Here is a 14131-nt window from a genome sequence, read left to right on the forward strand (position 1 = left end):
TATATATATATATATATATATTATATCTGCATTCCATGCTAGCATGGGTTGAATGGGTCATCGTAGTTCAAGTCAGCTTTACTTGGAGTTATCATTTTCCTAGATGGGTCAGAAGATCGTGTCACACTCCTACATTCCCCGCCCCTTCTTTTTTTTACTTCTATAACTGGATTCCCTTCTAAACTCTAGTAACTTTACAGCGTGTATACGGGCATATATATGTAGATGTGTGTGTGTGTATGTGTGCATCTTTTATTGATGAACGTTAGCAAAAGATGGAAGGTGGTGAACTGGCAGAATCATTAGCATGTCAGGCAAAATGCTTAGCAGCATTTCATGTCTTTAATGTTCTGAATTCATATTCTGTCAAGGTCAACTTTACCTTTCATCCTTTTTGAGAGTTGATAAAATAAATACCAGTTGAGCACTGGGGTTGATGTAACCAACTTATTCCTGCTCCCGAAATTTCTGGCCTTGTGCCAAAATTTGAAACCAATATTAGAGAAAGATGTAAACATTAACAAGGTAACAAATAATGCAGCTCTTTTCAATGAAATCCCTGGTGGTATTTATTCTTCCCAGGTTGCAGGTACTTCCCTGAGGCTGACATTATCAGAAATACAGTGAAGCTGTAACAATGCGATATCAAATAAATATAAGTTATTATTTTATCCTAAAGTAGAAATAGTAACAGCTTTTTCATCACACATCCTTTGGTGACTCTTAATCCCATGTATCTCCTCTTGCACTGTTTTACAAAATAAAGTAAACAGAACAAGAGGAGACACATGGGATAAAGCGTCACTGAAGGGGTCACAAGACATGTGATGAAAGAGCTTTGATAAAGAAAAAAATATAATAATGATAAAGCTGAAGAAATAGTAAAAATTATCTCTTAATTATGTAGACTCAAACTACGTAAGTAAAACTGTTTGTGTTTAGTAACAGAGTATCTTGGTTAAGGTCTGAACTTTTATTTCATCAATTTTTAATCATTTATCGCCAACATCTAATGTCCAAAATAAATATTACAGGAAAAAAATAATCAACTCAGAAATTTAGTTCACATTTGTAAACTTACCTGATGAGGAATATTCCTCAAGGAATCAGTTCATGTTTACATCAAGGCTGACAGAATCTTTAATTTAAACATTTCAAAAGTTTAAGAACAAACATGCAATTCATTTATTTATTTTTTCATTGAATTCTCTCTTGTTTTTGACAACAGACGAAAACACACATATCTAAACAAAAACAGCAAAACATAAAGAAAATAATGTAAAAACAAAAAATATCAACTAAACTAAACAATAACATGCAACTAAGTGAAAACATTTTATATAAACATTCACAAGAAAACACAAAAAAAACATAATAGGAAAAGCAAAACATTAATGATATACTACCGAAGTCTTTAATATATACTTTCATTTAGGAAGTGCAGTGAGAAATTGTAAAGTAATACGTTCTTTAAAAAAAAATCATTTTATTTTATTTTTTTAATATCACCAATATCTGTTGCCTTACAATACAAACATCAAAATATGTTATGTATTGTAATGTATAGTACAATACAAACATATTTTCATCTGTAGTTTCTTTATATTGCCTCGTGTAATGAAATGAATATTCCTTTTTAGTTTTTCTTTTTTTTTTTCTCATACATACATAATTTAGTGTGTAAATTTCCTACAAGAAAGTATTCCATTATAGGGTGTAGAAAGGAATGAAACTTATTCAACCTATAATTCCGTGGCATTCCAGGAAAAAAAAAAAGTTCTAAGACTTATAAGGATTACACACACACACATCTGTATATATATATATATATATATATATATATATATATATCATAAGGCTTTTGAAACAGTAAATTTATCACAACCCTCTCACTATATCAACAACTTTATGTCAGTTTATAGTTGTAATGTTGTATAAGGTTGGATGATCTGTGGAATCACATTTCTGTGAAATCTGTATCATTGTTCTCAATCAATCTGAGCTACAGCTACTTTATAAAGAGCTTTGTTTGCCATATCTCAACGCTACCACCACTAGTTACTCGATACTTGGCCAAAATACTGCCTTCCTTTCATCTCTCCTTTTCTTCAACAGTTTCCTTTTTCTTCACTTTGTTGGCAATTATTTGATCCCTTAGAGAAAACACCGCTTTGATTTTAAATTCACATCTCTTTCATGTCTTTTTATTTTACTCTCTTTGCCTTTCTTTTTTTTTTAGTTGTGCTTTCCTTTTACTTTTCTTTTTCTTTAATGCTGTGGTGCATTATTATCCTATTCTAGTAACAGTGCTAATCTTCTTACACTCTCTTATTCATTGCCCCAACACTGGAAAATGTGTGGCTTTTTCAGCTGCAGAAAAGATGTATATCTAAATTCTTGGCTATCTGACAGCCCTCCCCAACCCCACCACTACGTCTCTGCACCCCCCCATCTCTGTCAAGGGTAGAGAAGACTTTGAGATTGGCAAGACAACTCCTCCTCCAGTATTTAGTGGATCTTCATTGGTTAATAATGCCTACTTTAAGACAGTCCCCTGGTTCTGTTTCAATAAGTAAAGTAATGGCTGTAGATCCACAATAGTTCACTCTGCTAATTAACCAGTTTAGTTACTCATTCTGAGGGAAATTCTATTTTGATGTACTGCTTCTCATTTATCTCTCTCATGATTAGTGTCACTAACTGCCAGAGTGTACTCATAGAATGGTCTCTTTCACATCACTTCTTTTTTCCTCAGTCAATCAGGTCTGTCCAGGATGTCATCTTTGTGGGATTTCACCCCAGCATATGTTTTTCTTGCAACTGTTACAAATTCATGAGAAGTAATAACAACATCTTGGGCACAATAAAAAGGACCTTGTCACAAAATTGTAAATAAGTTCTGAAACACTTTTGGTGCATAATTCCATATACAATCTCCCTAAGTTTGAAACTTGTACCCTTTCCCCAAAACAAGGGATTTAAGAATGCCAATTTAAATACAATCTAATATATACACACTCACACGCTCATATGCACGCACACACAGACTGATAGATAAGTAGATAGATATGCTAGGCTTCTTCCAGTTTCTGTCTACCAAATCCACATACAAAGCTTTGACAGGCCCAGGACTATAGTAGATGACACTTGCTCAAGGTGTCATGCAGTGGGAACAAACCCAGAACAATGTATATGCATATATGTGTATGTGTGTGTGTGCATGTGCATATATGCATGTGTATGTGCATATATGTATGTGTCTAGCAGGAATATTTAGTAGTCTAAAATCCTGAGGAATTGAAACTGGATTGCTAAGTTTCAGCTATTGGGATGTCAGTGGTCAACTGGCTAGTTTGATCTCTGGCAGAAATTACTCTGTACTAACACAAATGCAATTCATTCAAATATCAATCATGTCATCATAAAAACTGACCACTAAGACAACTGGTAAACAGGATCTTATCAGCAAGATACTTTTTTTTTTGCATCACTTTTTCTTGAACAGATATAACATATAGATAGAATTTTTACCAATAGCAGTTAGCAGATTCTACTATCATGCTGTTAGACACACCCTCTTGTCTCTCTGTCTCATCAATGAACTGTTATTGCTGCGTAAATACCTGTACTGTCACTCATAGCATAAAGTATAAAGTTCTAAACAGTAAATAGTTTTGCTTTAAAATCTAAATGAAATTTGGGTTCCTTCTATTGGCATCGACTTAACCAAATCACATTAGTGACACTCATTCAGAAATTTCAGAAATGATTTTATTGTTACATATGTATTTGTGTGTGTGTGTGTGTGTGTGTGTGTGCACATATGTAGAAAAAGTTTACTTTGTGCTAGTGCTAATTTCCGTGTGATCTACATGAGCAAATTTACTTTGCTGGGTGATCTATGCATTTATTTTAATTATTATATGGTTTTCTTATTATTAAAATAATAAAAATTTTGAAAAAAATACACTTACAATGCTAAGTATGTACAAACTAATTAAAACAGTTACCTAAAGTAATCTCCCTTGTAGATCACACACCAAAGTAGCACCAATAAATTTTACTGTTTTTCCATTAGATTAACCTATTAGCTATTAGCTAATGCCATTACCAAGTGATGTCATTTCCTGCTGCTCTGGATTCAATGAGTCTGCAGTGTGGCATACATATCATCCTTTATTTCCACTCCATATCATCTTTTCTGTAATATTTAATACATCCCCATTTCATTTTCTCCCATGTTCTTCTTTTATCATCTTTTCTGCTACACTTACCCTCTTCTATCAATATCTAGGGCTCCTTAAAGGTGCCAAGCTGGCAGAAACGTTAGCTCACTGGGCAAAACGCTTAGTGGTATTTTGTCCATCTTTACATTCTGAGTTCAAATCTCACTTGAAATTCACTTTGCCTTCCGTCCTTTCAGAGTTGATAAAGTAAGTACCAGTTGAGTACTTGGGTTGATGTAATTGACTTACCCTCTCCCTTGAAATTGCTGGCCTTGTGCCAAGATTCGAAACTGGTATCTGGGGCTTCTGGATGTAGGACTAGTTATCTACTCCAAATAAGTTCCTCTTCAAAGCTCTGTTATATGGCACTTTACTACCATACAGCAACTGTTATCTATTTTCATATTTAATTCAGTTCCTTTTTATTTATTTTCTCCTCACAACAGCTCAGCTTACATCAAATCCTTTACTCTCTATGCCATCACATAATTTTAGTTATGCAGTGGCATAGTTATAAAGACTAACCCTAACCCTAACCCTAACCCTAATCCCCTTCGGTCATGAATGACCATAGGATTGCACCTAGAAAGTTACCCTCTTAGGCACAAGTCTGCGAAAAGTTGTTTGTGGAAGACCAGAAGTCGCCCATGCATACGAGTCGCCCTTCTTCATGCCACCAATGCTGGCCGAAGGAAAGGCAAAGCATAGTTATAATTATATACTATTAACCCTTTACGATTCAGATTACCTTGTTGAATGTTATATTCATTTATTCATATTGTTTTGAATTTATTATGGCTTGCCTTGTAGTTTTGAGATTTTTATAACGACATTGTAGGGTAGGCATGAGAGTCCAGGTTTGGCTGGTTTTGAACATAAAACAGGTTGAATATTTGGGCCAGATATGGTCAGTTTAAAATGCTGAAGGGTTAATGAGTTAGTTAATAGAATAAGCCTCTTTAGCAATACTGAAGATTATTTAAGAAGTTAATAATATGCAGAGTGATTACCAAAGCCCTTCCATCACTAAAAATATTATTTTATTTCTTCACTACTGGTTCTAGCCAGTGCTGGGACACAGTAATGTTACAGACAATACATGACAAAAGTTTTAAAAATTTCAAAACATTATTCATTTGGGTGAAAATTTATAAATGAAAACATAATTTTGCTAACAGAAACTATTTGTCCCTTCCAAGACAATTATATATATATATATATATATATATACACACACACATATATGTGTGTGTGTATGTATGTATTTATGTATAAAGGAAATGAAAAAAGAATTAACGTGTTGGCATACTTGTGAAATTTAGAATGTATTTGGAATTTTGTTGACATAAAAAATTTAAATATAGTGAATAAAACAATTAGTGAAAAGAAACAGAATGTTTTCTTTTATTAATCTACAAACATCATCTGAAAATGTTACATTCTAAAATTTCAAATAAAGATACAATTATAATGCATGACATGAATTTCATTACATTGTGTTATATTTCTAAGACAACGGATGATTCTGTTGTTCTTAACATGAATAATGGTAATCAATTTCAATAGAATTATCATATCTCATTTAAAATTATTTCTAATAACAAATCACGAAATATAGTAAAAAAAAAAAAAACAAGCAAAAAAAAAAAAAAAAAAAAAAAAAAAAAAAAAAAAAAGCAACTCGCCTTTTGCCAAAATAAAAATTAAACCAATATCTATTATTTCTGTTGATAAAGTTGGTTTATGTATTTCGGAATAGACTGTGGTTATAAAGCAGTTATTCTTTGTTGGATTTATTTCTTTTAGTGCAACCTTATGACAATTTTAGTTGCTGATGTTAAGCCCTAGGGCAACTTGATTGAGCAGTCATATGAGCAAAAATATTCCAGCCATGACCATAGAGTCTCTTTCCCAAGATAGTGTCTGTCTGTCTGTCTAAGTACATGTGTGTGTGTGGTTAAGAAGCTCATTTTGTAAGAACATGGTTTTTGGGTTCAGTCCCACTGTACAGTACCTTGGGCAAATGTCCTCTGCTATAATGCCAAGCTAGTGGAGGCGCAATGACCCAGTGGTTAGGGCAGCGGACTCGCAGTCATAGGATCGCGGTTTCGATTCCCAGACCGGGCGTAGTGAGTGTTTATTGAGCGAAAACACCTAAAGCTCCACAAAGGCTCCAGCAGGGGATGGTGGCGAACCCTGCTGTACTCTTTCACCACAACTTTCTCTCACTCTTACTTCCTGTTTCTGTTGTGCCTGTAATTCAAAGGGTCAGCCTTGTCACACTGTGTCACGCTGAATATCCCCGAGAACTACGTTAAGGGTACACGTGTCTGTGGAGTGCTCAGCCACTTGCACATTAATTTAACGAGCAGGCTGTTCCGTTGATCGGATCAACTGGAACCCTCGACATCATAAGCGATGGAGTGCCAACAACATAATGCCAGGCTAATCAATGCTTTGTGTGGATTGGTAGATGGAAACTGTATGGAAGCCAGTCATATGTATATATATATGTATATATATATATTATCCTTATATGTGTGTGTCTGTATTTGAGTTTGTGCCAGCGCTATCACTTGACAACCAGTGTTGGTTTGTTTACATCCCTGTAACTTAGCTGCTCAGTAAAAGATTCATTTATTGCATTGCGTATATGCTATAAATAAAACAAAGTATAAGAGGTTGTTTACGAGATATTTAGTTACACCATCTGACTAAATGTCATATAACTGATCTCTCATGTTTCATTTTATCATGCACACACATACACTCACACACACACACACACACATATAAAATATATATCATCATCATCATCATTTAATATCTGTTCTTCCATATGCTGGCATGGGTTGGACAGTTTGACAGGAGCTGACAAGCAGGAGAGCTGCATTAGGCTTCAACTGTCTGTTTTGGCATGATTTTTATGGCTGGATTCCCTTCTTAATGCCAGGCATGGCTGTATGGTTAGAAGTTTGCTTCCCAACCACATGGTTTCAGGTTCAGTTCCACTGTGTGGTATCTTGGGTATGTGCCTTATTGTCTGAAATCTATGCTACATCAGCAATGACAAACAGCCAGTCAAGTACTGGAGTTAATGTAAATTGACTGATAGTGACATAGATTACAACTGAGAATTCTAAATGAATATTCCCAATATTGCTTGCACTTTAAGGGCAGATGAGGTTGTTAACATTGCTTCTCTGTGAGGAGCAATGGCCCTAGGTATTATTAACCATAAAGGAAATAATGATTGAATGATGTCATACTAGTCCTATAATTAGCAGGTTATATGGTGCATCCATCCTCATTCGTCAACAGAAGAAAACGTTAACAATAATCTGTTGAAAATACAAATAGTTACTAATATAAAATTTTATGCTAAACTGAAATATAATTAAATTCTTCTATTCTAATTGTACTGGTAATTAGTTTTAAGCAGTAATAAAGATGAGATACAACTTAAAATTTCATAATGGCTTTTACAGATTTTGATGAATACTTAAATATTTTGATGTTAGATAAAATATTTCTACTCTGGTTAAACAAAGTCTGCTGTTTATTTTAAAAAGGTTTTTTGTTTGTGAATATCACAAGCAGTGTTAATCAGCCAGACAAATTTTCTTTTGTTATGATTTAAAAGAAAATCTACATTCACATATTTGAGCAAATATCTTGACATATTTGGCTGTATGTTTATGAAAATAACTGATAACATTCTTAATTTAAACAATAATAGACACTGTAATCACCAATTTGAGACATAAAAATAACACCGGGTCCACATTTCTCTCTTTTGGCAGGTGTCTGTGTTGTCAATTACACTAAAGATGCTTGTAATTTTATCTTCTAAAATTAAGTACTAGTTTCTTCTTGCTATTTTGAATACTAATTTATCTCAAGACTCTCTAGAGATAACATTCTATAGTTAGAATATAAGAAAAAAATTTACTGTACATAATTAGAGAAAAAGGAAAAACAGGTACTTCTATAGAGGAGTCACCTAGCAAACAGTAGATACATTGGTTGGAATCCTCTCAATTCACCTTTTGTGACTTAACTGTTATAAATTGATATTTAAAATGTTTGTTGTATCGGTTATGTTTCTACTGAAGGATTCTAGATCAAAGATAATTTAAATGTTATAAAATTTCAATGTTTTAACTACAGTAGGTCAAGATTTGTTTTTTGTCATGTAAGACACATGACAGGCAAATCATTACCTGTGCAGCATGCCAGTCTATTGAGGAAAGTTATCCTTGAAGATCTAACTAGGTAAACTGAGGTAAGTAGAATTAACAATCATATCCATAGACACAAAGCAATATTAAGTAGTGCAATTTGAACTCAGACTATAACCTTTTGGTCAACACCTTAACCACTTGATCAGTTTGATTTAACTGTTTAGCATTCAGCTTTCTTTGTCAAATGTATTGCTTGTTTATTCACACTCTTTTGAATTAATCATGCATTATCTCATAGCTTCAAGGTTTAAATGGTGTGTTTGTATATTTTTAGAATGACATTGTAGGGTAAGTGTGAAAAGTTGGATCTGGTCAGTTTTAACATAAAACAAGTAGAATATTTGGGCCAGATATTACTGGATTAAATGCTAAATGGTTAAATATTAATCAACATAGCTTAATACTTCAGCTGCAAACCTGAATAATAAATTTCAAATTCTAACAAACAAAATTATGATTTCTCAAAGTGAAATAGTCAAGTGTATGTATAGTATGAAATTCAACAACTAGTGAGCGTGTTTATTGTTGTAGTAGGACAGTACACACAATTTACGTAGCCATTGAGAATAAATACCAAATCATCTGGGAATATTATCTGTGATAGATTAGTCATAAATTCAGGAATATTTAATGCCACAAAACTCAGAACTGCAAAGTTTTAGTGATGATATTCATATTAAAATTTCTCACAATAGCACTTCAAATGATATCAAGGAAATAAACTGATGCCTTTGATATTCTGTATAATTTGACAACATTGATAGAGGATAATCAAATAAAGAGAGAGACGGGGTGGGGAAACACTTAATACTCATAAACATGCATTTGTTTTTTAGAATCCAATGAAACAAACATTTAAAATGATTTATCACATAAATTGATTTTTACCTTGGTTCTGTGTTACATGATACATAGTCTTTTTTAGTTTCTTTGACTTAGGTATTCTGGGACTAATTCTACAGGGGCTAAGGTGACCTGGAAGAGGAGAAAATTATAAACATTCACAATTAAGAATACAGATTTCTTTACATGGATGCAAGACAGCAAATTTGAAGTGGATTTTGATATTAAGTCGCTTCATGAATAGGGTTAAAACTATATTGAAATTGTTAGTTTTTGGGTAGACTTCAAGTCAGCTTCAACTATGCAGGCCTATGATCAAAGGCTTTCAAACTGTGACTATACCACCTTTTATGCAGACACAATATATCTAAAGACTACATTATCCAATGTTTCTTTCCTTTTTAAGATGATAGGAGAGAGAGAGAGAGAGAGAGAGAGAGAGAGAGAGAGAGAGAGATTTGGCTGTTGTTTCTACCCTGAGGTTCAGCCTTCTGCTGGCTTGTAAGTGTTTGGCTTATGAGCGGAATTAATATAAATGAAGACTGAAACAATAAAATACTGTATTTGTCAACATTTGTTTTTCACTTATAAAACAAGTATAGTTGAGTCACATTTGAAGTTGAAAAGTAAAAGTTACAGTTTGACAGAGATGGGAGAAATTCTGATTAAAACAGATTCATATCAGGAATTTGAGGATCATCATCATCATTTAGTGTCTGTGGTCCATGCTGGCATGGGTTGGACAGTTTGATCAGGGCTGGCAAAGTGGAAGGCTGCACCAAACTCTAGTCTGATTTGGCATGGTTTCTAGGCTGGATGCCCTTCTTAATACCAACCATTCCAAGAGTGCAATGGGTGCTTTTATGTGCCACCAGCATGGGTGCCATTTGTATGACATCGGTATCTGCCATGACTGTGATTTTATTTGGCTTGATGGGTCTTCTCAAGTGCGACATAATGCCAAAGATCTCGGTCATTGCCTCTGTGAGGCCCAGCACTTGAAAGGAGCTTTTCACATGCTACCAGCATCAGCCCCTTTGCCTCCGTGAGGTGCAATGCTCAAAAGGTGCTTTTTATGTGCCACTGGCATGGGTGCCAGTTACATGACACCAGCATCAGCCATCACTACAGTTTCACTTGGTCTTGGTCACTTGTCATTGCTTCTGTGAGGCCCAAAGTCAGAAAGCTGTTCCACAGGAATTCCCAGTTGATCTCTATGTCACAAGTCTGTAGCTCCTCCTCCCACTCATCAAATTTTTCAATGAGGATGTCCCTAAATCTCTGACCATAAGAAGGGTCCTTAAGCTTTCAAATTCTTCTTTTCCAGATTGGTTTGCTTTTTGGCATCTTTCTGGTTTGGAATCTAAAGCCACCAATGACTAGTCTATGCTGATGGGGTACATTCTTCAACATAGAGAGTTTTTTTTTTTATTCCAGAGCAACCATGCATCCCACTGTCTGGTGAGAATGTAATCGATCTGGCCAGCACAATCACCTGATTGGTAGGTTATCAAGTGGCTAGCTGGCTTCTTGAAGTTGGTGTTGCAAATCAAAGGGTTATTTGCATCACAGAACTCCAGTAGCCTTGTTCCCTCTTTGTTTTGAGAACCAATCCCTTGTACATCATGAAAGATACCAGGCTGCCATCTGACATGCCCATTGAAATCCCCAGTCACGAAGATGAGATCATTGTCACTTGCCTATGAGGTAGTCTGCAGAAGAATATCATAAAAGTGGTCCTTCTGTTCACTTGGTAGGTCCACTTGTGGGACATAGGCAATAAAGCTTTATCTCTCTTCCTTATTCTTAGATAAAAAGCAAGAATCTGAAATGTCAAATTCTTTATTCCTTATAACAATTAAACTTTACAAGCTCCTTTAGGAAGCCTCTCCTATGTCTGATAAAGGTTTTGATCTGGCTAAAAGTGGTATGCTTGTACAAGGTGGTGAGCTGGCAGAATCATTAACATACCAGATAAAATACTTAGCAGCATTTCACTCATCTTCACATTCTGAGTTCAAATTCTGCTGGGATCATCTTTGCCTTTCCTCCTTTCAGTGTCAATAAAATAAGTAACAGTCAAGTACTGGGGTTGATGAATTTGACGAGACCCCTCTCCACAAATTTCAGGCTTTATTCTTATAGCAGAAAGGAGTCTTATTCTTAATATTGTTTATATATTTGCTATTCACATGTACAATTGCAAACTCAATTTTTATCACCTTCAATATTAGAGGATATAGAAGGCGGTTAGCTGGCAGAATCATGAGCACACCAGGCTAGATGTTTAGCAGCATCTTGTCTATCTTTACATTCTGAGTTCAAATATCATTGGGGTTGACTTCACCTTTCATCTTTAAGGGGTTGATAAAATAAGTACCAGTCATGTACTGACGTTGATGTAATCAATTTACTCCTTCCCTCAAACTTACTGGTCTTGTGCCAAAATTTGAAACCAATACCAGAGAATATATATTGTATGACTTGGACTCAATACATTATTGGTTTATATATGTTCGCAATGGGTTAGTAGTGTTAGTGAGAAATTGATTAATGAAATGATGGCCATTCTCTCTTATAATGGTACTAGATCACACACAGTGTAGGGGTACAGCTATTTGTATCATCTCCAGTAGCATTCGACCCTAGATAACATGAACAACAAATCATATACAGAATAGCATTTATCCTAATGGTATTCCTTTCTTGCCATGTCACAGCTCATTTGAAATTAGAAATATAAAGTAATGAAAATAATATCTTGAAGTATTTAGTATGGTTTTCTTTTTAAGCCAACTCTTTTATTCCTATAATTCAAATGTGATAGAAATGAATACGAGATAAATTTCTTGTGTTTAGAGTTTATTTATCTTATACATCATATACATGATTCAGAATAACTGGTGGATTATTGCTATTTTGAATGGATGGAGAAAGAGCAAAAACCAAGCAATAATAGATAGTGACTCTTTAAAAAAAAAAAGAAAACAATTTCAATAAATTAATTTTATTTCCTTCGAGAAAAATCTAAAAACCTAATCCATGTTTGTAGACAAGGGGTCAACTAGTCACCTTATAGGACATCATCAGCATATTATACAGTCTAATTTGATCAGTTGATAATTGATTTTATGAATAAAAGGAAAGAATGATGAGTACTTTTGGCCAGTATTATTTGCATAAATAGAAAATAAAATGAACTGAGATGCAATAAACTAAGTGGGCCAGTGGTATCATCATCATTATTGTTTAACGTCCACTTTCCATGCTAGCATGGGTTGGACGATTTGACTGAGGACTGACAAGCCAAAGGGTTGATATACTGAATGATGAATGCAAACAACTCTCAATTAATTGATAGTTTCCTCTTAGTAGGAAGAACAAACACATAAACAATAATTGTTGTGGATTTTCAAAGAATGAGTTTAGAAGGAAATCTGATCTTTGTTTACAAACAAGGAAGCAATTGCAAACATGTTTCCATATTATTAATCCTTTTCACCATGCAATCTGTTCAAGTATTCTTTGATATATTTTTACACAAAGGAAAAAGATTTGTAATGATTTTTGGAACAAGTTTCAAGTCAAGCAGTTTAGCTACAGACACTATGAAGTACTGGCGATAGAATAAAACCTGCCGACATCAGAGCTGGTTGTCTGGTATTATATCAACTTGGTCACTTGCTCCCCAAAACTTTCAACCATCTAGATCAAATGTGTCCAACTCTAATTTTCCAATTTATCTAATTAAATTTCATTAAACTATTCATATGCAAATACCCTGATTATGATATTTCAATACATCAAGCTGACAATGCATTTCAATTCAGCACCAAAAGTTTTTCCTTTTTTACTCCATACATTCTTATCTTTTCAAACAATGATTGCATTATATTTAATTTTGAGATATTTACAATACTATACTTCATTTTTCTACTGAAAAAAAAACAAAAGTATTTGAACAAATGAAAACAATACATTATACCAGGTAGATGTTAGAAAAAGAAATGAACAAAACATTGTACAATTGGTTTTAGCTTTTCAATGAATTTAATTAATTTGTTTCTTAATTAGTCAATAAGGGAGAAAAAAAAATACTATAAAAATTAACTGACCTGTGCTATTTTTATGACAAGAAGAATCCAAGTACCGAGGATCAGACAGAAGAGGTCTTCCCAGAATTTCTTTCCTACAATACACAATTGATTGACCAATTTCAAATGAAGCACAAAGAATAAAAAAAAGAAAAAAGAAAAATTTCTCTGATATCTGGTCATAATAAGAACCATTATGTTGTTCTCATTGTTTTCCCCTTTAGTATGATTTTTCTTTAATGCTGCAGCCATTACATTTTGTTACACACACACAGACGGATGTATATATATATATGTTCAAAATTCTTCCCATCACCCAACTTTTGAAAAAATAAATACCAGTTCTTTTGTTGTTTCTATGTAAGCTTAACTGAAACAAAATTATTTTAATACAATTTTGAATGCAAGCAACAGATTGAAATATAAGAAAAGAAAATGACAAAAACCAAGTAATTTTCATTGTTCACTTGTTCATTTGTTGCTGTTTTTTTTTTTTCCTATTTCTGGAGTCGGTGAAGAGTTTTCGATTTCAGTGATAATTATACTGTTGTTTTTGTATTTAAAATAGATATATTATTTTGTCAGGATATATTTTGTTTTCAAAATAATATGTTTTCCTTTGGAAAAAAAAGAAAAAAAAGGACAAACAAAATAAAACAAATATCCTGTTGTATTACAATGAGAAATTATGAAATCAGAATTTTGAAAAACTTTAACAATGAAA

General features: G+C 33.6%; 1 protein-coding gene across 7 annotated transcripts in view; it reads right to left on the reverse strand.

Annotated features, from left to right (window-relative positions):
* LOC106869047 (MAGUK p55 subfamily member 7) overlaps window positions 1-14131 on the reverse strand; it is a 582860-nt gene that overhangs the window by 24015 nt on the left and 544714 nt on the right. For all 7 annotated transcript variants that reach the window (XM_014914558.2, XM_052971018.1, XM_014914556.2 and 4 more), the window contains 2 exons: window positions 13429-13502; window positions 9359-9445 (listed from right to left, as the gene is read on the reverse strand). In XM_014914558.2, the coding sequence (XP_014770044.1) occupies window positions 9359-9445; window positions 13429-13502 (161 nt within the window). The remainder of the gene's footprint in view (window positions 1-9358; window positions 9446-13428; window positions 13503-14131) is intronic.

This window comes from Octopus bimaculoides, chromosome 10, assembly GCF_001194135.2.
Source record: "Octopus bimaculoides isolate UCB-OBI-ISO-001 chromosome 10, ASM119413v2, whole genome shotgun sequence".
NCBI classification, from domain to species: Eukaryota; Metazoa; Mollusca; class Cephalopoda; order Octopoda; family Octopodidae; genus Octopus; species Octopus bimaculoides.